General features: G+C 40.0%; 1 protein-coding gene and 1 pseudogene across 2 annotated transcripts; one reads left to right on the top strand and one right to left on the bottom strand.

Moving 5' to 3' along the window:
* The first annotated feature begins 599 nt into the window (after nt 1-599).
* Nucleotides 600-7,041, top strand: LOC308564945 (small ribosomal subunit protein eS6 pseudogene; annotated as a pseudogene). Its single transcript has 3 exons — nt 600-686; nt 4,347-5,079; nt 6,941-7,041. The product of its transcript is annotated as a small ribosomal subunit protein eS6 pseudogene (transcript).
* A 5,391-nt stretch (nt 7,042-12,432) lies between these two features.
* MMP7 (matrix metallopeptidase 7) lies at nt 12,433-22,110 on the bottom strand. Its single transcript, XM_081153666.1, has 6 exons — nt 21,972-22,110; nt 19,299-19,525; nt 19,065-19,213; nt 16,997-17,125; nt 15,315-15,476; nt 12,433-12,759 (listed from the first exon to the last, which is right to left on the bottom strand). Exons 1-6 carry the CDS (start codon nt 22,077-22,079, stop codon nt 12,743-12,745), a joined length of 792 nt encoding a protein of 263 aa, XP_081009792.1. The 5' UTR covers nt 22,080-22,110; the 3' UTR covers nt 12,433-12,742.
* Nucleotides 22,111-23,367: the final 1,257 nt, after the last annotated feature.

The following is a 23,367-nucleotide window of genomic DNA, read 5'->3' as shown; positions in this document are numbered from 1 at the left end:
AATTTTTAAAAGTATTAAACAAGGAATCTGTATAAGAACTTATTAACATGGTTTTCTATAGCTGTTTTAACAACTTGTAAACTATTTTATTAAGTCTCTCTTTAAAAGGCAACCAAGAACCTGGTAATTCATGAATGATAGCTCAGATGACTATAAAGAATTGCTGCAGAGGTAGGAAACTTGTCTTTCTTTTAAAAATGATTTCATCATCTCTAGAGAGAATAGTTTTTGGTGGGGAGCTAGATCTTGCAAGTCTAACAGGAACTTTTCAGTTTTGTATTACAGTAAGAACCCAAATAGAATAAAAGAACTAACCTTGGGTTAAGGTGGGTCTACCCCTGACTGACTATTGGACCAGGAGCAGGTCTTGATCCGATGAGTAATTTAATTTCAGTTTCTCCGTTTGTGAAGTGAGGAGCATAAACTAAGTAACCTCTAGAGAGCCTCTGAGCTACTAGATAACCTCAGTCTCTGAACTCTTAAATGTTCAGGCTGTTATATTGGGCCTAAGGCTGTAAGTTTTAATTAGTTATACTCATCTCTTTCACAGCTCTTTCTAAATATTTTTTTAATATCAAACATATGTTGACAATAAGGGCATGCATGAAGGTCGCAAAGGGTCTGTGGACACATTAGAAAGAGCTGAAGGAAGTGAGGATGTTGAACTTGGAAAAGAGGAAATTCAGGCTGGGAGAGATATTCCTCTGAAAAATATGTGAAACCTATCAGGGGAAGAAGGCATACATGTGTTCCAAGATGAATGGGTGGAAATTACAGGGAGAGATATTTTGGTACAATTTCAGGAAAAAATTTTCAGCTCTTCATTCAAACATTACCAAATATTTGAGAACCTACTATATGCCAGGCACTGACCTAGGCTCTGGGGGATTGTTAGTGAACAAACACAAAAACTCTTGCTGCAATGAGGTAAACATTGTATTAAGATAGCCTTACATGGTAGTCACTGGAGGGGAGTGACAGTCACTTTGTGTTCTAGAAAGATCAGTCTGGCTTTTTGGAGAGTATATTCAAATTGGACAATCTAGGGGGCAGTTGTAATAATCCAGGCAAGAGATGATGAAGCCTTGAATGAAGTCAGAAGTAACGGGACTGGAGAGGGTGAAGAATTAAGAACTTTTTAAAAGACTTGGTGACTTTGTGTTTCTGACTAAGGCAACTGGGTGGTGCTGTGATCACTGAGATAGGGGTGGGTGGCAGGGTAAAGGGCAGGGTGGCGTAAACTAATGGGCTCTATTTTTAGCATCTGGAACTTGAGTTCTATGTAGGGTATTCAAGGGGAAGTTGTGACACATACAAGCTATTATTCTGTAGTGAAGACAGGGATGAAGATACAGATTTGAGAGTCACAGGGGATAGAAGGCCACCCAAAGAAATTTGGAAAGTAAAATTGAAGAAAAGGAACTTTCAGCCTACAAGTGTTTCTGTCATGAGATAAACCACATCAAGTCAAGGAGGGAGAGACGATACTGAAGCCTCGCCCTGGACACCTGGCCCAGCTTCTGGGGCTGACTACACGTGGTGAGGCTGGTGAGCAGTGTGGTGTTGGAATGTGGCAAAAATATGGAATGGTCAACCAAGTGACCTTTCCTCCAAGGGATAGTCCTTCAGCTATTGGATCTACACCCTGTAACGTAGGAGCTCCTATCCCGGGAATGCCATGCTGTTCTTTGATAGTCTGAAACAAACCACACAGGGGGCCAGAGGGGAAGGACATAGCTTTTATTACTTATATCTGGGGACTACTCTATGGTGGCCTCTGGTGAGTTTCTACAGGGGCTTATCTAGCAGAGGGGAGGGGGAGGGTACCGTGCTGGGAACAGCTTGTGTGCAGGCCTAGGACTAACACCGAGCCTGATGAGGCTTGCTGGCTGCAAGGACATGGGAGGACACCCGGCTATGAGCTGTTCTGCATCTTGTGGTCCCTGGCCAGGCGGACACTGTTCAACTGTCTGGGAGGGAGAATCAGGCTATATCCTTATGTGACCCCACACACCCCAAGTCAGGAATCTACTGCATTGTAACAGGTTTGAATTTAAGACAAGAAGCTCAAGTGTGCAGGAAACATTGCATTTCCGTGAATCAACCTAATCTTGACTCCAAGCTGCCATCCCATTGGGCTGGTAGGAAGGTGAACATGAATCATTCTAGCAGCCTTGTGTCCCCACCCTGACCTCACTCTCTCACTGCACCCATTCCAGAGTTTCTGGAGGCCTTTCTAGTCATGATTCATCTCTCCATTCCGGTTACCGCTGATCTGCCCATCGCCTGTGTCTGCACAATCCTGTCGGGTCTGGCAGCTTCTAGCGGTTTCCCTGGCACATTGAGGGTGCTGGAATATTTGATGAAGCTCTGAAACCCAGTGCCTCGGGCTCTGCTCCTCGAGACGAACTGAGTACCTCCTGCCTGGGGTCTTGCTGCTTCTCAGGGCACTGACTCGGAGCAAGGCCTGGTTCCCACCTGCTTCCAGACCTGCCGACCTCTTTTCCCTACAACCTCCAAGAAATTTCTGGTCTGGGCGGAAGTTCTTTCCTCTTGTTTATTCACCATACACTTTAATTCTGTTAAATCCATAACTTGAAAAACGTGTTTCTCTTTGCTCCAGGGAAGGGAGGGCTTACTTTGCCAAAAATGAGGAAAGATATTTGCATTTAACTTTCCATTGTCTCAAAGGAAAGGAAGAATAATCCAAAGAGGTAGGACTATGCATTTAAATAGTGCAAACAGTTACATCCTGCCATGTATTGGTGGAGAAGAGATTGGCAAGTTCTAGGAAGAACCCAGTCCTCTGAAGAACTGGATGAATGCGAATTGGAGGGCAGGAGATGGGGATGAGTGGCTGAAGGTGACACCTTTGAGATTCAGAAAGGTTGGCAGGGGAGGGGGCTGGGCATTGGTGGTATGTAGGTAAAATATTCAATCTTCCTCCTGTGTTCCTGCTTTCCTCTCACACTGATATCACACTCACTACATTTCTGACACCACATGTGTGAGGGGTTTTCCCCACAAGCAAACATCTGCAACACCAGCTGAGTGTCCTACAATTTAATTCAATTTTGATACTATCTACCTGGAAATAGTGTGTCCAATCTTACAGATCAAGGGCTCAGTCCCAGGAAACTTTAGGTGCCAATCACAAATAATGAGTCCCCAGGTGACCCACACCTTTTGCCAGACTTGACTACAAGTTGGAGGTTCCCATGATCCTCCTTGGGTTAGATCATTTGCTAGAACAACTCACAGAACTCAAGGAAACACATTGACTAGTTCATTAAAGGATCTGATAAATGATACAGGAGAGCAGCCCGATGAAGAGGTGCACAGGGTGAGGTCTGGGAGGATCCCGAGCAGGAGCTTCTATCCCTGTGGAGCTGGGTGCGTTACCACCTGGCACATGGGTGTGTTCAACCTGGAAGCTCTTCAAACCTCTACTTTTGGGATTCCTACGGAGGCTTTATCAAGTAGGCATGATTGACTGTTAACTCCATTTCTAGCCCTTTCCCTTTTCAAGAGAATGGGGTGGGGCTAAAAATTTCAAGTTAGTAGTCATGACTTGGTCTTTCTGGTAGCCAGCCCTCATCCAGGAGTCCACCCAGAGTCAGTCACCTCTTTAGAACAAAAGACACTCCTGTAGCCCAGGAAATTACAAGGGTGTCAGGAGCTCTGTGTCAGGAAGTGGGGTCAAAGACCAAATTTTAAAACAAAAGATGCTCCTAGTACTCTCATTATTTAGGAAATTTTAAAGGTTTTAGGAGCTCTGTACCTAGAACCAGGGCAATTATATATATATATATTTACATATTTAATTATAAAAATATAATTAAAAAGTAATAAAATATTTTACTTTGCAGTGGCATAACTTCATGTATACTTTCCTGCCTCTAATCAAGATTGCTTTGGAATTCTGTTGGGTTGAATCTGGGTGCAGGGATCCTTGCTCTAATCTGTGGATTGCTGGTGCTGAAATCAACTCACTTTTATTTAGACTTAAGAGTCTATTTGCTTTATTTCATTTGTTCTTCAGACTACCCAGTGAGGTAAATGTTATAATTTTCATTCTGCTGATGGGAAACCTGAAGCTCAGAGAGGCCAGGTGAATTTAGCACAGTAGGTATAGATAATTCAGGGCATCAGCCCATGTCAGCTATTGTAGGTTCACCTGAGTGTGTAATTTATTTCTCAACAGTGACATTTTTGAGAATGAAATGGGATGCTATTAATAATTGTGCCAGGACATTATTTGTAAAATAGAGTGCTCCTGGGAAGACTGGAATGTGTCGGCAACTGGTCATTTCTCTATTCTTATTAACTTACCAAAAAAATTGTAGCTCTTTTTTGTGGCCCCTTGGAGATGGTTGGCTGCTTCAGGGTGGAGCAGAACATCTATCTCTTTGCCAGACACTGGCTGCCAGAAAGTCATTGACATGGACGATGAACACAAACTTCAGACCTTTTATAAGAAGCATACGGCCACAGATTTTGCTGCTGACGCTCTGGGTGAAGAATGGAAGAGTTATGGGGTTTGAATCAGTGGTGGGAACGGCAAACAAGACCCCATGAAGCAGGGTGTCTTGACCCACGGCCATGTGTGTCTTCCTGCTGCCGAGTAAGGGGCATTCTTGTTATAGACCAAGGAGGACTGGAGAGAGAAAGCACAAATCTGTTCAGGGTTGCGTTGTGGATGCTAATCTCAGTGTTCTCAACTTGGTCATTATAAAAAAGAAAAGGGGGGAGAGAAATATATTCTTGGACTCACTGATACGACTGTGTCTCATTGCTTGGGGCCCAAAAGAACTAGCAGAACCCACAAACTTTTCAATCCCTCTAAAGAAGATGATGCCCACCAATATGTTGTGAGAAAGCCCCTTAACAAAGAAGGTAAGAATCCTAGAACCAACTCTCCCGATAGTCAGCATCTTGTTACTCCATGCACCCTGCAACACAAACAGCAACTATAAGAATGCTAAGAAAAACAAGGAAGAGACTGCACATATGCTAAACTTTTGGCCAAGAGAATGAAGGAGGCCAAAGAAAAATGCCAGGAACAAATTGCCAAGAGAGGTAGGCTGTCTTTTCTCTCCAAGTCTGAGTCCAGTTAAAAAATACAAGAGCAAGTTGCAATTTTGTTAATCATTTTTACTTTTAAAAATTCTCTATTTTATTGACTTATAAACTTCGTTTTATTATTTCGTTTCTTTGAGAAAGATAAGAAAGATTGCCAACTCCTTGTATGAAGCTAATTTAACCCTAATATCAAAACTTGGTAAGAGCTGTACAATGAAAGTAGATTACAGTCCAGTTTCACTTGTGAACACAGATGCAAGGATCCTAGTATGTACTAGCTAACTGAATTCAGTAATGACTAAAAGAATACAATACATTATGATCAATGTGGTTGTCTTAGAAATGCAAGTTGAAATGTTTACGTTAAAAAATCTATTAATGTAATTTCCCATACTAACACACTAAAGAAGGAAATACTTAGGAACATTTCAACAGATACAGAAAAAGCATTCATTAAACTTCTGTACTTATTTATGACTTAAGTTAGTAGAAAACTAGAAATAGAAAGGAATTTCCTTAACATGATAGAAAGGTATTTATCTTTTTACCTGGACTAATTTGTAAAGCATTTGCTTTAAGATTAAGAGCAGTGCAAAAATATATACTATGATAATGTTCTACATAACCTTAGAGGTTCAGGCCAGTGTAATAAGATAAGAAAGAACACTAAGAAATATAAGAATTGGATGTGAAAAGATTAAATTGTCCTTTGTAAGTGTTATGATGCAGGGAGAATTCAGAAAGCTTTTCACTGTGGCAGCATTCATGGTAGCATCCTACTAGGGGCTACCTGCAATATAACCTTGCCCTTGGTTCTGCTGTTAGGCCCTCCTTGGTTCTTGCCCATTTCTTGAGCCTGTTTTTCTGGCATCTTCAAGAGAGCTCCTATGAATGCTCTGGTATCTTCTCCAATAAATTCACTTCTGTATTAAATTATAAAGAACCAGTTTCTGTTGCTTGCAATCAAGAACTTGGAACTGGGAACCTTGTCAAAATGACTCTCAAATTTATGTGGAAGAACATGTCTTTGAGGAATGAAAACCAGGAGTCAGCAAACTTTTTCTGTAAAAGGCCAGATACTAAACATTTTAGGCTTTGGTAGCTGGCTGCAACTACTAAACTCTGCTGTTGTATTGCTCAAAAGCAGCCATAGATAGTATATATGCAAATACGTGTGGTTGTGTTCCAATAAAACTTTATTTACAAAATTAGTTAGAAGGCATAGTTTGGCTCTTGGGCTGTAGTTCCCCGATTCCTGAGTAAGACAATTATGAAGGAAAAAAGTAAAGAGGACAGAGACTCACTCTATTAGATATTCAGACCTATCACTCAGGCATAGTAGGTGAAACAATGTGGTACTGGTATAGGAACATAAATAGACCATGAGACAGAATAGAACCCAGAAAAAGGCATCTGAGCATTTGGGTTATTGAAACACTTTGTAGGAAAAATTGGTTCACTATATGGAAACAAATAAATTAGATCCCTACCTCAGGCAACATATAAAAATAAGCTCCAAAATAGAAAAATAAGTAAAGAGCTAAATATTAAAGTTTAAAATTTCTGGAAGAAAATATGGAATATTCTTAGGACTTTGGGGTAAGGAAGAATTATTATTGTTAGGCCAATATTAAGCTATTTTAATATTGTCAGAGGACACACCAGCAGAGAAAGTGATTGTGTTATAAAAGCAAGTTAGCCTGGAACTGGCATCTGTGTGGTTACTTTAGGTGAGCCTAGATAATATCATTCAAAGAACCGCGGACAATCCATGCCCTGGTGGCCAAACAATGGTCAGGGCAGTGAAAAGAAAGGAAGGCCAAGCTGAGTAGGAAATGAGTGGTTTTTGTGTTGACAGCAATGATGGGAAACCCTGAAAGGGCAGAATTTGGAGCCAAAAAGTACTATGAGGTTCTGACAGATGATTCTATAAACAATATCATTCAGGGGCAAGAATGAAGCGAGGAACCAAGTCTAGACACAGGGTTAGCTGTTTAAGCAATTTTGTTTGTTTTTATTTTGTATCTATCCTTGATGTTATCTTATTGGCAATAACAAAAAAGACTGGAAATAAGAGCATGTCTTCAAATCCAAGTGCCCGCACATGCGACCTGTGAGGATTCCCCCTTTGATGAAACGGATGAAGTAATACGCACCTTTCGGGACTGTGCTAACTAATACGAGTGCAAGTCTATAGGGTGGACTGACAATGATTACCAATTCTTTGTCCTGTTCTCCCGTAGAGACAGTTTATTTTCCCTTCATTTTGAATCTGAGCTGACAGGTACTGTATCTGCTTTAATGAACAGAGCTTGGAAGAAGTGACACTTCTGCTTCTTCCTTCCTGCAAGCAGTAGGCCTGGGAGTTCAGCCACCGTGTAAAGAAGAGAACATGTGAAGAGAGAGAGAGTGGTCCCAGCTCTCTAGTCATCCATGCCAAGGCACCAGACATGTGAGTGAAGCCACCAGGGACATTCCAGCCCAGCCACATCTGCCTGGAGACTTATGAGGGGCCCTAAACAAGACCAGCAGAACCACCTGGTCAATCCACAGAACTGAGTGATAAGAAATGGTTGCAGTAGTTTCAAGACACTAAGTGTTGGGTTTATTTGCTGTGCAGCCATAAACAACCAAAGAATGTATTAAGCAACCATCAGAGTGCTTGGAATATAGAGTATTCCAAGCAATTATTCCAAGCACTTATGCCAGCAATTATTATCCCAGTGAGCCTGCATATGAAGAAATCGTTCAGGAAAAAGTCAATTTCTAGTCCATGCTTTTCCAGGCTATTAATTTATACATCAATTAATTCCTTCACTCAACACATATTAAATGGATGCCTACTCTACGTTACATGCTCTTCTAGGTGCATAACAGTGAAATTCCCTTCCCAGAAGTAATTAAGATTATACCTTTTAGTTTTTGTTAGTGTTAGGACAACTATTAAGATAACCAGAATATTAAGGTTTAACTGAAAAAGCCTGTTTGCTATGAACATGAAAGAAATGAAGTTCAAAGGAAATCTGTCCTCAGTAAGTTATAATTAACATCTTTCTAAGTATTAATCCTTAACACTCTGAACAGAAACCATTTAGCTATTTGAAATTTAAATTACCCTCTAGTTTACCTATCATGCTTGATTATATCATCTTCTTCTGGAAAATGTCTAAAATGAAAGTTTTACTTGAACAAGTGAATTCAAACCTTCATTCATTCAACAATTCAACAGATAGTTATTTTACAACTTTTATGTGCCAGTGATTGTGCTAATAATAATTATTTCTAACCCTGAACAATGCAGACAAAGACTTTGATTTTCTGTGAAGAATTTTACTTTTTATAACAATATCACAGTGGAGGAGAAGCTTTTCAATAAAAGCTTTTCAATCATGTTTTCTATACCAGAAGGATTTCTTAGATTAAGAGTTTGCAATCTACTTACTTTGAGGTAGATTCTTCCCTGAATGTGATTTAATTATAGATAACTGAAAAAGTGTAATTAGGTATTAAGTCTGAATAGAATTTAAATCCATTGTTTAAAGTCCCCAACTTTTCTATATAGTTGTTTGTTTTTATTCAGGGCTAGGTGAATTTACTAATTTGAGAGGCAAGAAAAGAAGACTCTCAAGTGCATTTGTATAACATTGAGGTGGCTCTTGAGGCCTCTTTTAGGTGAATGTTTAGCCTATATACATGCACACATAGAAAAAAACTTGACAATCACCATTATCAAAGTCTAGGAGAGTGAGTTCACCCTTACTTTGTAATCAAGGAGAATCACTGCTTCTTGGTCCTAAAGCCTGTAATCCTTAGGGAAATTCTCAGCAAAAGATAACAGGGATAGCCTGGCCTGTGCGGCTCAGTGGTTGAGCATCGCCCCAGGCACCGGTTTGATTCCTGGTCAGGGCACATGCCAGGGTGACAGGCTCCATCCCCAGCAGGGGGTGTGTGGGAGGCAGCCAATTGATATTGTTTCTCTCTCATTGATGTTTCTCTTTCTCTCTACCTCCCCCCCTCTCTAAAATCAATAAAAATACATTTTTGAAAAATGTATTTTCAACCCACTGCCCTTGGTAATCATAAAGCTGTGTTTCTTCCTCACCAATATAAGTTGCAACAGCAGCTCCCAGCTGTCCCTTAGCTGGCCGTCAGGCCAAAGTGCAATTTACCATCCTCTTCATGCTTGCTAGTAATCAGAGTTACTCTCTCACACTGGAATGACCAGTGAGGAAGGTGGTGGGGCTCATGCTCCATGACAGCTTTCCGTTCTTGTGGAAATTATGAAATTCACACCCAAAGAAACAGCTGTGGTCACCAGGGTCATGGTCTATAGATTCATCTGTCACCTGAACAGTAAAGCACTAACTCTGAATTCCTTTTTTGTTGGTTGGGGCATTGGCTTCTGGACTGTGATGGCAAAGAGGGTGCAAACTAGAACTTATTTTTGCTGATTCATACAGTATTTTCATTATAGCAACTATACTTTTCATTAGAATGAATATATACCTGGTTTAAATATAGATGGTTTTTTAAGAGAAAGGGTGACCCCCTGTGGCAGTTTTAAAACATGACTGAAAAAAATCTTCGACACTTCTTGCGTCCAGGTGGATGTCTATCCCCTTGTCTTTACTCTGTGTGGCTTGTGATGAATTAATTACTCTGACAGGAGAGTGTAGCATAAGGGGTGCTATGCGACTTCTGAGGCCAGACAGAAAAGGCTATGCAGCTTCTGCTTGCTTGTGATGACAGTTGGCCTGGAGCCCTGAGTCACCATGTATGAAGTCTGATAGCCTTAAGGTCTCCATGCAGGAGAGGTCATGTGTTGGCAATCTGGGTGACAGTCCCAGCTGAGCCTGGATTTCCAGCCATCTACACCAAGGTGGCAGACATGACTGAAGTTATCTTGGACCCTCCAAACCAGTCATCTGCCCCAAGAAACAAACAAAGAAATTATCCTATGGACCCTTGCCTGAATTCATGACTCACCAAATCATGATACCTAATAAAATGATGGTTATATGGTTATATTAAGCCACTATTTAGGATAGATAACTGCAACACGCCTTAAGTTAGTTCAGGTCCTCTAAAAAGCAGATGCCAAGATGAGATTAGGCGCCCAAGAGATTTATTCTTAGGTGTCCTTCACTGTACCCAGGAAAGATAAAAGGGGAAGGAGTGCAGCAGGTGGGGAGAGCCTTTAGAGCCTGGTGCAGATCTGGAGACTATGAAATCTTAGGGTACACCACAGTTCTAAGAAAGTTTGACCAGGCTGATGGGCATCTCAAGCCTGTTGGAGAGGCCTTACTTATGCAGAATACTTAACTATCACACTGGAGCTTTGGACTTGTGTGTTATATGTGGTATTCTAGAATTTGTAGAATGGAGCTCAAAAGCTCATTAAAATAATTTAGAATTCCAATCTCAGAGCTTTCTCCCTCTCACATTGCATATTTTTTATTATAACACTTAAAATGTTGCATTATAATAATTTCTTGAGTATATGCTTTATTCATGAGACTTTGAGATTCTTGAAGGAAGGCTCTCTGTATTTTTGAATTTCTTTACTCCCCAAGTTCCTGATCCAATGAATGTTTGTAGAATGGTTGACTGAGAAAAAAGGTCAAATTATGTTTTCTGTTCTCAGAATAAATTGTAATGCAGTCAGTTGCAAAATCTGGAAGAGGAGCCTTGCTTCTAAGCTATTTGTAGGACAGGACCCAGGGCAGCTTCAGAAATCTCCCTGGGTGCAGGATGAGTAAGTAGTGTCTCCAGAACCCACTGACAGGCTGGATTAGCCTCCGGTGTTTTCAGCGGAGTGTCTGATAGGCCAAACGTGGGTTCTCCGCGTTCCCCTAACAGGCCAGCAGTGTGTGGCATCTAAGTGATGACCCTGTATACTGTCCCTGTCCTGCAACACAGAGTGAAAGGATGCTGGGCAGGTAAAAACAATTGATATCTGTTTCAACTACAAGATGAATACTGCCTTCTGCTGCCCAAACCAAAATGCAAACAGGCAAACAAACAAGAATATTCTTTAATCACTTCTACATTTGCTTATGGAAACCTTATGGAAATTATTTAACATTTCTTCATCTGTTTTGTCATCTATAAAATGAGGAACTGGAATTCAATGACTTCTAACTTCCTTTCCATTCTGTCATTATAGACTTACTACCTTAGGTTTGCAAAGGGTCTTTGAATTCCTGTTTGTATATATCTCATATTTGGCCTAAATTATGGATTTGGCCCTTCATTGGATCTATCCTTAGAATGGCTTCCTAATGACTTTGGTGGTATTGTGGGCTGTGTATGTGCATGTAAGTGCCCGCGTGAGTGTAATTTTTATCAGTAAGAAAGTAAATTCCAATTCTTTATCCCTCTATTTGTAGAGAAAACCATGCATGGGTGTAGGACATGTAGAGGAGGAAGAAAGGCTGAAATGGGAAAGCCTTTGCCAGCTACGTGTCCTGCTAAAGGGCTTGCCAGCTAAAGCTTTCGCCAGCGATGTGCCCTGTGTGGAGAGTGATTCTTCCAGACAAACACATTAGTGAGTCTCTGTGTATGGGAAGGGGAGCTGGAGCTGTGTAGACCTTAGGAAAACGAGTCTGTGGAGGAAGTCAGAATGAATGGAGTCTTGAGGATTAGGGAGAGATGTGCTAAGATGTTGGAGCCTGCAGAGGTAAGTGGCCAGTGAGAAATATCTGATGCTGGGATAGGTAAGGGATTTGAAGGATGGGTTTAATATCTGGTTTTATTTTCATTCAACTCATTGTCCTTGTGCACTGTAAAACATCACAATTGATGCAAGTCTTCAACCATGTCAGTAATCTCACAAAACCTTGTGGGACTCATTTGGAGAAAGTTAAAGAAAGTTAAAGAGAAGGGGGTGAGACTGATATCTTGGTTGGCATGAGGTAGAGGAAAGGGAGCACAGAGCAGCTGTGGCAGGAGAGACACTGTGAAACCAGGAGGTCAGGGGTAAGAACATGGAACCAGAAGTGACTATGGGAATGTAAAACCTTGGGAATTCATATGCGTTTTGTGGGAAGAATTGGATTTTCCAGAATACTTAGAGTGAGAGCTTGGGCCCAAGGATAAGGGGTGCTGAGTGTACCTTTGGGCCACATTAATGAACAGTAAAGGGTAGGAGCTCTCTCCTTACCCACCTGGTGATCGAGTGAGGTGCAGATGAAGACCTAAAACAATGTGGTGGGATATATATATGTGTGTGTGTGTATGTATATATATATGTATATATGTATATAAATTTTTTAGTCTTAATCTTTGGTTTCATTGTATAGCATGTCTTCTCTTGACACAGAAATAGTGCACCCAAATAGAAATTATTTTATCATGAAATAAAAATTTTATTTATTTGTTTATTTAACATTCATTGACATCTTCTAAGTGTAATGCTCATTGACAGCTTCTAAATGTAAGTTGCTTGAGAAGGGACATAGATGAGAAAGACACAATTGTGCCATAAAAGAGCTTATCCCCAGAGGGAGCGAGACATACAAAAACCAACGACAGTACAAGGAAAGATGAAATGAATGCTAAATGCAGTGCAGGAGCAGTGTCCATTGATTCCGGTTGGGGAACGATGATATAGAATCCAATGCATGAATGTGTGTTTTCCCTGAAGTTTCTAATTCCTTTTTCAATTACTTCTCTTTCCTGTTAAGAGAGAAAATAAAAATATTTTTTCACATGGTATAAAATACATAAAAACCACCCTACTGTTATTAATTTATAATATTTTTAATATTATAAAAACTCAAGAAATGTCTTAATTGTGTATAATTTGTCATTCACTCAGCCCCTTAAAGTTCTGTACCTGGGACAAAGGTTTTGAAGAACAACCTCCAAAGGCTCAGAAAGCAGTTTTGTGTAGAATGTAGGCCTGGGGGTCAGGTATCTCTGCCATTTTACCAGCTGTATAATTTTGGGCAAATTACTTTTTAGCCTCTTTTAATGTTAGATTTCCAATCTGTAAAATGAGGATTATAACAACCCATTGGGTTGTTGGATTAAATGAGTTAATGCACGTGAAGTGCTTGGGACACTGTAAACACTCGGTGCATTTTAACTATTCTTTTTATTATTCTGAGAAAAGCATTGGGTAATTTTACATCCATGACTGAATCACATTCTTTTGAATTTATATTTTCTGTTTATATCACTTTTTGGATTAATTAACTCCCTTAATTTAAAACCTACATAATTAATTCTTACTTTCATTTGTCTAGAAGTTACCTCTTTTTGACTTTGACCGGGGCAGGCATCTCATTACCCAATACTTAAGGATTTAACGCACCAGCCTGTCTTCTTCTAATTAGCCTGCCTCAGAATTTTTTAAAGTCCCTTTCTAATTTTCTTAAGGTTCTAAGACAGTTCTGCATGCCACAGAGCATTCCACGAGTTCCATAATTTTATATAAGAGGAGGTATTTTATCTGTTTTGTTGACGATAACCTTATTAACCTTATCAACAATTGTGAGTGTTCTGTGAGCTTTTTAGACAGCTGCAGCTCCTTGAGTCAGAACCTTAAGGTACAATTATGTGGTATTTTCCAAAATGTGTTCTCTGAAATGCTGTTCTGTGAGGGCACAATAGGTGCTCCATGGAAAAAATTATAATTTAGGAAGCACTGAATTAAACAAGAGTTGTTAGGTACTCCTTAGGTAGTGTTTTTGAACTTATTTCTCCATAGTATTCGCTTTTTGGAAATTGTCTTGTAGGACTGGTGTTCTAGGAATGAAATTTGGGAAATGCTGATTGGTAGTAAATTCTAGGTTCACCTGACAGCTTAATCCATTATCTTATTGGAATAATTTTCCCCTAAGAACATTATTATGTGGAAACACATTCATTGCTCTTCTGATCAGAGACTCTTAGGTGAACTTTTTGCAGTGTGCTCTTATCAACCTGATATTTTGCTGGAAAGGTTAGATGATATCTGTGGACTTAAAGATATCATTCTGGCCCGGCCGGGCGTGGCTCAGCTGTTGAGCGTCAACCTAGGATCCAGGAGATCAGGGTTCGATTCCCGGTCAGGGCACATGCCCGGGTTGTGGGCTTGATCAATGACTCTCTCATCATTGATATTTCTGTCTCTCTCTCTCCCTCTCCTTTCCTCTCTCTGAAATCAATAAAGATATATTAAAAAAAAAAAAAAGATATCATTCTGTATTCTCCTTTCCAAATGCTTTTCCAGACTTACTAAGTAGCCCTGGCTGGGGAGCTCAGTTGGTTAGAGCATCATCCCAATATGCCAAGGCTGCAGGTTCAATCCCCCGTCAGGGCACATACAAAAAGCAACCAATGATGCATAAATAAGTGAACAACAAATTGATGTCTCTCTCTCTCTCTCTCCCCCTGTTTCTTCTCTCTCTGTCTCTCTCTCAATCAATCAATAAAAAAATACAACAATATTGTTTGTTGTTTAAAATAAAACTTACTAAGTAATGATAGACAGAGCTATGTAGTAGGAAGAGTGTGAAATCCCATAGCCCTGGCTTGGACTCATTGTTCAAGCACTCGGCAGCCATGTGACCTTGAAGAACAATTCATTTAGCCTTTTGAATCGCTCTCTTCTGGTCTTTTTCTAGAGACGTGGCCTTTTATCCCTGTCATTTCATTTCTTTCTCACTAACAAGTACAAATCAGTGTATTCTTTTAAATTTAATTGGGAACTTGACTAAAACAAAAAACTATAGATTGGGACATAGGATACTCACAAGCATCATGACCGGCTATTACAAGTAGTTCCTGTCAAGGACTAACCCCTTTCCTTACACATATGCACAAGCAGGAAAAATTAGGTCACTTTTATCACCTGGGACTGGATCCTGGGAGCAGGCAGTTAAAGAAGAAAGTGTTATGTTCTTCGGTCCATCCCCACAGGGGAGACTCTCCTAAAGTATTTGAACTGAGCAAGAAAGAACAGTGATGGCAGCTTGAAAAACCCCAAAATCTATAGTGTCAACTTCATAATTTCACCAAATAATACTACTCTATTACTGAAAACTTAAAAATCCATATCCTCATAGTATAAAATAGCCTGGTTAAATTTAGAGTATCTAAGGTCTCAAATTTCTTTCCTCGACAGGCTTTTAGTGTAAGTTCCAGTGTGTTTTTCCAAGTAAATACCCATTTCCCAGTCTTTCTCATTCAAGCCTACTCTAAGGAGACAATGTAAAATCCCTCTTATTTGAAATCATAAATATTACCATATAATTTCTGTATTCCTTTGATGTCATCCTGTGAAAGTTTGAAATCTTTGGAATCTTTATCTTCATAGGTTGGATACATCACGGCATTAGGATCAGACGAGTGACCCAGACCCAAAGAATGGCCAAGTTCATGAGTGACAGCGTACAGGAAGTTGATTCCTACAACCCAAGAGCGACATACAGTAATTATGAAAGTAACTATATATAAAATAAATATAATATAATAAACTATAAAAATATGAACCTTTTTATATCCTCCATAGTTCAAATGCTTTCATAAGTGGGGAGGAGTGTTTAGGAGAAAAGCAGTGTTTTAATCTCATCACTACCGCTTTTTTTAAAGTAAGGTTTTTCTGTCTATTTGCCTCTTATATAATTACTCCAATAGCAGTATTCTGCAGAAGAAAGCAAAGGCTTTAGAAGCGTTAAGATCTGGGTTTGAAACCCAGCTCAGCTACTTGTTAGCTGGATGACTCTGGACACATGAATTGATGCTCCCAAGTCTCATTTCCTCATTTGTTCAACATAGATAATAATTCCTGCCTTGTAGATTTGTCAAAATAATTAGAGGTTCCTAATATCTGAAAAACCATGGCTACTCAGTAAATGAGAGTGACTTCGAATAGCAGGAGAAAGAAAGTTGGCTTTGCAAAGGCAAGTCTGAAAGGCAGAGTCTCTAGGAAATGCTTTTTATTTATTAAATTGTTTTACATACATGCTTTTCTTTCTCTAAGACTCCTCGAAAGGCTTTGCAAATGAGGGGAGGGTGTGAGCCTGCGAGTTTGAGTGGCCAGAGTTCCAGCTGTGGTGCTTTAGTTTGAAGGAAGCTGCCTTTAGCCTACAGTGAGTGGCAGGAAAAAGGAATGAAAGAGGCATGCAAGATGTGAGATGAAGACAGCGTCATAATTTTACATGGGTTAGATTTTCGCAGCAAAGCAGCCCTGTAGCGGTGAACTCTCACTGCCAAACACAAGTACTGATTTCCCTTTCAGAGCCAGTTATAGCCTTTTTTTTTCCCCCCAAGATTGTCTCCAATTAGACTTATTTATGACTGAACTTCTCTCCGTTAGTTTTGCGATGTGTCTATAGTTTCCTGCTTTGTAAGTCGATGAGTGTGATGGGCTGGGTTCTGGTGTGGATTCTTTCTGAATAACAGTAGTGAATACTCAGAAATGTATGTAATTCTTAAATATCATAGCTCTTTTTCCTTCAGTTAAAAAAACTTAAATTTGGGGGAAACATAAAGAAAGATATAACTTATTGAATTATTAATACTGTATATTCCAAGCACTGTGCTATGCATTGTATAAGCATTATTTCATTTCATTCAAACAACAATCCTGTGAGGTGGGAATTATTTATAGTCCCATTTCAGAGATGAGTAAACAGTCTCAGAGAAGTTGAGTAACTTGACCAAAGACCCCTAGAGAGTCATTGGTAGAGGCACAGCTAAGTGAGCCCAATGTTCTTGACTTCATAGCTTGAGCTTCCATCTTTTGCATGTGTAGCATTATGGGCATGTTAAATAAAATTATGCATTTAAAGCACGTACTACAGTGGTTGGCAGTTATGAGGGCTCAAGAATTATTACTAATCAAAGCAAATATTCAGTTGAAGCTAGTGTAGAGGTTTGGGATTTTTAAAAAGCATGTATAGGAGGAAAGAGGTGGGATGCCCACCTAGGCCGCTGCCATCGGTCCAGCGCTCATCCTCATCAAAGTGGGCATCGCCCCCCAGGCCGGGCCCTGGAGAGAAGGCATGAGCCAGCGTGTTTCCCGGCCCATCGAACGGGTAGAAGTCTCCATGAGCTGAAAGAAAACAGGGTGCTTGCCCTTAGTGATTGAATTTCTCCCCAGGCATTTTGTTTTTGATTGTATATGATTACTGAGGCTAGAAAGTCGAGCCCACCCCAAGCAGGTACCATGGCTATTATCAGCAGCCGGCTGCAGACACAAGGTGGTTTGGGTATTTACTTGTCATAGGCACTTTTTCTTTCACAGAGCCCACTGCCCATCACTGATAACCACCAAGTATCGAAAGCTTACTGGAGATGGGACTTTAAATCCTTCACATGCAATAATATATGGTTGCTTCTAAGTTTGATCACTTTGCTTGGCCAGATGGTGGCAGGATGGAGAGTGAGTGTGGGAACTGTATTCAGGATGGAGAGTGAGTGTGGGAACTGTATTCAACATATAACTTGTGCACCTTGTAGTATAAGTTTTCTTAAAAACCTGGCTTAGTCTTTTTGGGTACAGGAGACCGTTTCCTGGAGAACCGTGCTCAAGGTGTCTTAAATGGGTGTGAATGTGATGCGGAGCTGTTTATTTTCAAATTGGTCTCAGCCATGTCCAGTTCATCTATTCCTGAAAAACATGGAATGCCACGATCAGTGCTTTCCACAACATTTTCTTCAGGGTCATCAGTATTGTGGCTGAAGTTCAATGTCAGCTAAATTCACAGCAGGCAAGCATTTCAATATGACACCAGAATGAAAAGAGCTCTATTTTCCTCTAACTTTGCACCTTGAAACACTAATTAATATCAGTTCAGGTATATGGGTTATAGCTCCTTAAGCCGTTTACTATGAAAATTTTCTATTTTCTATTTTTTTTACTCCATGAAGCATGCCAACAACACTCCACAGGGGCTGTCCTGCTTCTTGGAGACCATTTAAGGTCTTTGGAAGCTGCAACCCCTTTTCTTGGTCTAACGTTGGTATAAACCAATGTTGGCATAATGTTGATAATGGAGATATAACCTATATACATGAACTGCTATTAATTACTAGCATTTCAAGGTGCAAATTTAGAGGAAAATATAGCTCTTTTCATTCTGGTGTCATATTGAAATGCCTGCCTGCTGTGAATGCAGCTAACGTTGAACTTCAGCCACAATATTGATGACCCTGAAGAAAACATTGTGGAAAGCACTGATCGTGGCATTCCATGTTTTTCAGGAATAGATGAACTGGACATGGCTGAGACCAATTTGAAAATAAACAGCTCCGCATCACATTCACACCCATTTAAGACACCTTGAGCACAGTTCTCCAGGAAACGGTCTCCTGTACCCAAAAAGACTAAGCCAGGTTTTTAAGAAAATGTGTACTACAAGGTACACTAGTTACATGTTGAATACAGTTCCCACACTCACTCTCCATCCTGCCACCATCTGGCCAAACAAAGTGATCAAACTTAGAAGCAACCATATATTGCATGTGAAGTATTTAAAGTCCCATGTCCAGTAAGCTTTAAATATATTTCAAACTGTTCCATGAATATGTGTGTGTGTGTTCATCATGTTAATGCTACAAAATGGGGGTTGGTAAACTTTTTTTATAAAGGGCTAGGCAATGAATAATTTAGGATTTGTGGGCTTGTTGGTCTCTGTCACGATTACTAAACTCTGCCATTGTAGCCCCAAAACAGTCATAGACAATAGGTAAATGAAGGATCATGGCTGAGTTGTAAGAAGTATTTGTTTATAAAAACAGGTGCTGGGCTGGACTTGGCTCATGGACCATTGTTTACCATCCTTTGCTATAAAAAGTGGCTCTAAATATACTAGAAAAAGTGTACTAACATCTCTCTCTATATATATAAATACATATACACACACACATATTCATATATATATAATTAATGATACATATCATTAAAGATTTTAAATTCTGAAGAGAGGAGGGACTGATATAAACAACAAGCAAAACAGCACCGGGGATTAGCCTATAGGAGTCTTCCTTACCTCCTCTTGCAAAGCCAATCATGATGTCAGCAATTCCCAATCTAATTTTCTTGAAGTGCAGTGGGATCTCTTTGCTCCACATTTTGAAGGCCTTTTCCACTAACTCATTCACTTTGAAATGAGATAAGTCTTGAGTATATGACACGATCCTGGTAGCAAACAAGAAAACAATGTTTGACCTCTTAGGAAAAAGGCTTTATTGCTTTTGCTTAAATGAGCCAAAGCACAACTAACCTGTAGGTGACTACTTTGGAAGTCCATTTTGGCCTCTCTGGGAATAGCGAGTATTCTGCAACATCTGGCACTCCACATCTGGGCTTCTGCATTATTTTTATGATGCCGGAGTTTAACATTCCAGTTATAGGCAGGCGAAAGAATTTTTGCATCTCCTTGAGTTTGGCTTCTAAACTATTGCCATCCCTTGTTTTTGGGTCATGTGGATAAAATCTCTTGAGATAGTTCTGTTGGAAAGAGAGTAATTGCCCTGTAATCCTTGTTTATTGTCTTTTATCTCGGAAGTCTGCGTATCTTTGCCTCAATACCTATGGACTCAACCAGTAGTTTGAAAACACAATAGTTACCGAGTCACTAAGTAAAATAACTTTGCATTAATAAAACGAAAATTTAATATTGATAATGAAGCATTGTCATTCCATTTCAAAAGGAAAAAGGCCCTTCATTCCTCTTTCATCCCATTAATTGTTCTAAAGACAAGCCCACCGTACACTTCATAGAACATAGACTCATCTGTAATAGCCACTTGAGAAGAGTGACCAGTGTGTCCTCAAGGAGGCCTTCCCTGGCATCAGAGACCAAGTCGCCCAGCCCCTTCTAAAATTCTCTGGAGATCTGATCCCAGCTAAGGTTAAAAGGTGTTAAAAATGTTTGTCCTGGGAAACGATACTATGAAATTATTATTTAGTTTAATGTACATATTCTCCAGGTGAAGAAATCAAAGCTCATAACAACTAAATGACTTGCTTGGGGTCACATATCAAATTAATAGCAGAATAAAAAAAACAATTAGTAGCAGAACCAGCCCTGAGTTTACTGACTGCCAGTCCTGTGCTCTTTCCACTGTTAAATCTCTAGTAAAACCCACGATGAGGCAGCCGGATAGAGCAGGTCTCCCAGGTGGATTCCATGCACAATTGGCCCCTGGGAATTTCTAAAAGGACCCTAGTGTCTGGATATGAGGATACCTGCTGGATTAAATAAGAAAAAATTAAAAAGTGCATGAAATAACAATAGCGGCAGCTGCACGCCTCAAGAACTTTCATTAAGCGCTTACTAGTGGCAGTGACTGCTCTAGGAGCTATACACACTTATCTCATTTAAACCTCATAACCACCCTATGACGTAGGTACAGCATTGTTATTCCTATTTTATGTAAAGAATCATGGCCAGAGAAGCATGTTCACCCACGAGTAACTGAAGGAGCCAGTATTTGAACTTGTGTTCCGATTCCAAAGATGCACAGGGCTATCTAATGCATGATAGCATTGCCGAAATGATTTAAACATTGGCTCACTCATTGGCAGTCTAATCTGGAGTAGATGAGATGGCTATTTGTCTCGGAACCTCTCAAGAGAATACACTTTATGTGAGTAACCGGAGTAATATTGTGCTCTCTCTTCCTGTCACCAGTGATTGCATGCTCATCCAGAAAAGTTAGGAATTAATCTCATTTAAAAACAACTCATTTTATCCATTCCAGAGCTACAGGCTTTCCCAAGACACCTTCTGGAGGAAATTTCTCTGCATCCTTGAAGTGAATTTTCCTGCCTTCTGCCAAACCTAGCTAATCTCACTCTAACTTCTTGGCAACCTGCACACTGGGTAAAGCTTAGGGGTTCGATACTCCTGCAAGTGTACTCCTTCTGGAGAATCCATTAGGTGAAACCAGATGAAATGGCTGTTTTGGAGGTAAAAAAATAACCAAGTACCGGTAATTTCATACGGCTCAATCTAGCATATTACTGGGACTTCTAAAAGCCAGAGTTAATGTGAAATGAAATCCAACTTTTCTTACGCTTCAAGCTTAAATTTATAAACAGTACTTCAGAGTGAACATCCTATTATTTTACCAAATAATAATTTACGCTTATTGGGCTGCTTATGAACTAGTGTATTGGAAAGAACACGATTTTGAACCAGAAAAACTTGTCCTTGCCTCCTGTCAAAACTCATCTTTGATTCTCCATCATGAACAAGAATGTGAATCAGCTTAACTTTGGTTTCCTTATTTTCCCCAGGATTGAGCTAAGCTGAAACGACATAATGTATACAAAGTACTTTATAGTTGTTACATGCATGATAGTTGGTATTATTATGACTTCATTTATTCACTAGAATAGCCCTCTGAGCTATAAAACACATAGTACGATTATTTCTATTGGACACATGAGAAAACAAAGTCAAAAGTTCATGCCTTGCCCATCTTCAAGCTTGAAAACGGAGAACTGTCACTTCTACCCCTGTTTTCTGATTTCAAGTATCTACATTACAAGTAGTCCTCACTGTAAGAGGCAGTGCTCTGCTCTTTATGAAAAAAATCCCAAGTTACAATAAATAACAACAACTTCAATGTATGGAGCAGGAGCAATATTTCAGGTACTGTGCTAAGTGCTTCACAACACCCCCATTTGGTCGATCCCATTGTGATACCCGATTTCCAAATTAGGAAACTGAAGCTCAGAGACATTCAATAATATTTCTATGCTAATAACATTCATCTACATAGTGAGTGGAGGTGGAACTTGAACCCAGTTTGGGGAGGCTCTTAATAGCTACTTGATTAAAACATATATTGCCTTCATAATAGAATAATTACCCAAATTGAAAAGCACACTTGGTTATGCTGATGGCAAGACCAGGGACCCCCAGGTGAGAGGGCCAGTGACCTACCTGAGCCTGCTCCCACTGTGGCTCGCCCATGCCTCCTGCCTCGGGGGGGAGCGGCAGAGCCAGGCTGCCGGGCAGCAGGCACACGGCGCACAGCACGACCAGCTGCATAGCTGGGGCCAGGATTGGTTTCAGACCTATGGCTGGTTTTCTTCCAGAGGCTGGAGAGATTTATATAGTTGCTCAGACCTGAATTTAAAAATAGGTGACTCATTTGAATGTTTTCTTTCTTTTCGGTGTCTACAGGACTTTGAAGTATGTGTTAGTTTTCATTAATGACAACGAGGAAGTATCGTGTTCTTATTGGCAGGAAGCATGCAATTTGCCCTTGGATTTTTTTTTTCCCTTTCTGCTGTATAAATTTAATCCATGAGAAAGCATGTCTTCTTTGCCAGAATCAAATTGCTACTCAGGCATATCTTCTTAATTTAAAATTTTGGGGAGCATCCCTTCAGGACATTACCATATATCTTAAAAGAATTTTAAAAACTGAAATGCATAGAACAGTACGTAAAACATGCAAATAATCAAATAATTATTAAGCGAACATTCTGTAACAGTCACCAAAGTCAAGAAATAGAACACTGCTAGCATCCTGGGAGTCTCTGCCTGGGGGTTAGTTGCAGGAGTGGCACATGGAGATGCTGGGCTGCGACCGGGCCAATGGCCACCATGAAGCCCGTGCTTCACTCCCTCACCTTCCAGGGACCTTAGTGGAGCACTAAGAAGTCCCTTCTTTAAGTCTCCTTTTAATCAGGTTATTTCTTTCCTTAGTGGTCAGCATTACTCAGAATTCTCTTGAATGACATGAAAAAATATCAAATAAACAAAAATCTTCAAGCACGGGCCTGACTGTTCATCTACTAATCATGCTCACAGTCTATAGAAACAGGTTTCTCCAACGCTAACCCTTCAACTTGGAGGTCACTTTCTACACTCTGTCTCTTCCAGTCACCCTGACTCCAGCTGCCACCCAGCCACTGGGAGGGCTGGTTTGGTTCTCAATACACATAATGGTTGTTCTACATACAGCAATAAGGATCCATGACCTAGAGAGTCTAGTCCAACTGCTTCGTTTTTACCAAAGATAAAACTGAAGCTAAGATGACAGGTAAATTTATTTCTCCAAAGTCACACAGCTAGTGAATATTGGTCCTAACTCCCATCCAGTGCTTTTTCTGTTATACCGCACTGCCTGTTCATCATATTATACATTTTTTGGGAAAGAGCACTGTGGCTTTTAACTATAATGCATCATGGAAAACACATCATATATTCTGGAGCTGCAAAATTTAATTATTCAGACATCTTTGAGACCATCAGGTGACTGAGTGCTGTGCTAGCAAAGGTAACATTTCCAGATCAATTCATTAAATTTGTTTTCTTTACATAGTTGCTT

This window comes from Miniopterus schreibersii (assembly GCF_964146895.1).
Source record: "Miniopterus schreibersii genome assembly, chromosome: 12".
NCBI classification, from domain to species: domain Eukaryota; kingdom Metazoa; phylum Chordata; class Mammalia; order Chiroptera; family Miniopteridae; genus Miniopterus; species Miniopterus schreibersii.
Note: the sequence above shows the minus strand (reverse complement) of the source record. Positions and strands in the feature narration are given on the sequence as shown.

Excerpts from the sequence above, each read along its gene's own strand:
- MMP7 (XM_081153666.1), bottom strand. The coding sequence starts at position 22,079 with ATGCAGCTGGTCGTGCTGTGCGCCGTGTGCCTGCTGCCCGGCAGCCTG. Across the intron at positions 19,526-21,971 it reads CACAGTGGGAGCAGGCTCAG|AACTATCTCAAGAGATTTTA; the intron begins GTAGGTCACTGG and ends TCTTTCCAACAG. Across the intron at positions 15,477-16,996 it reads GACCGATGGCAGCGGCCTAG|GAATCAACTTCCTGTACGCT; the intron begins GTGGGCATCCCA and ends CTTGGGTTGTAG.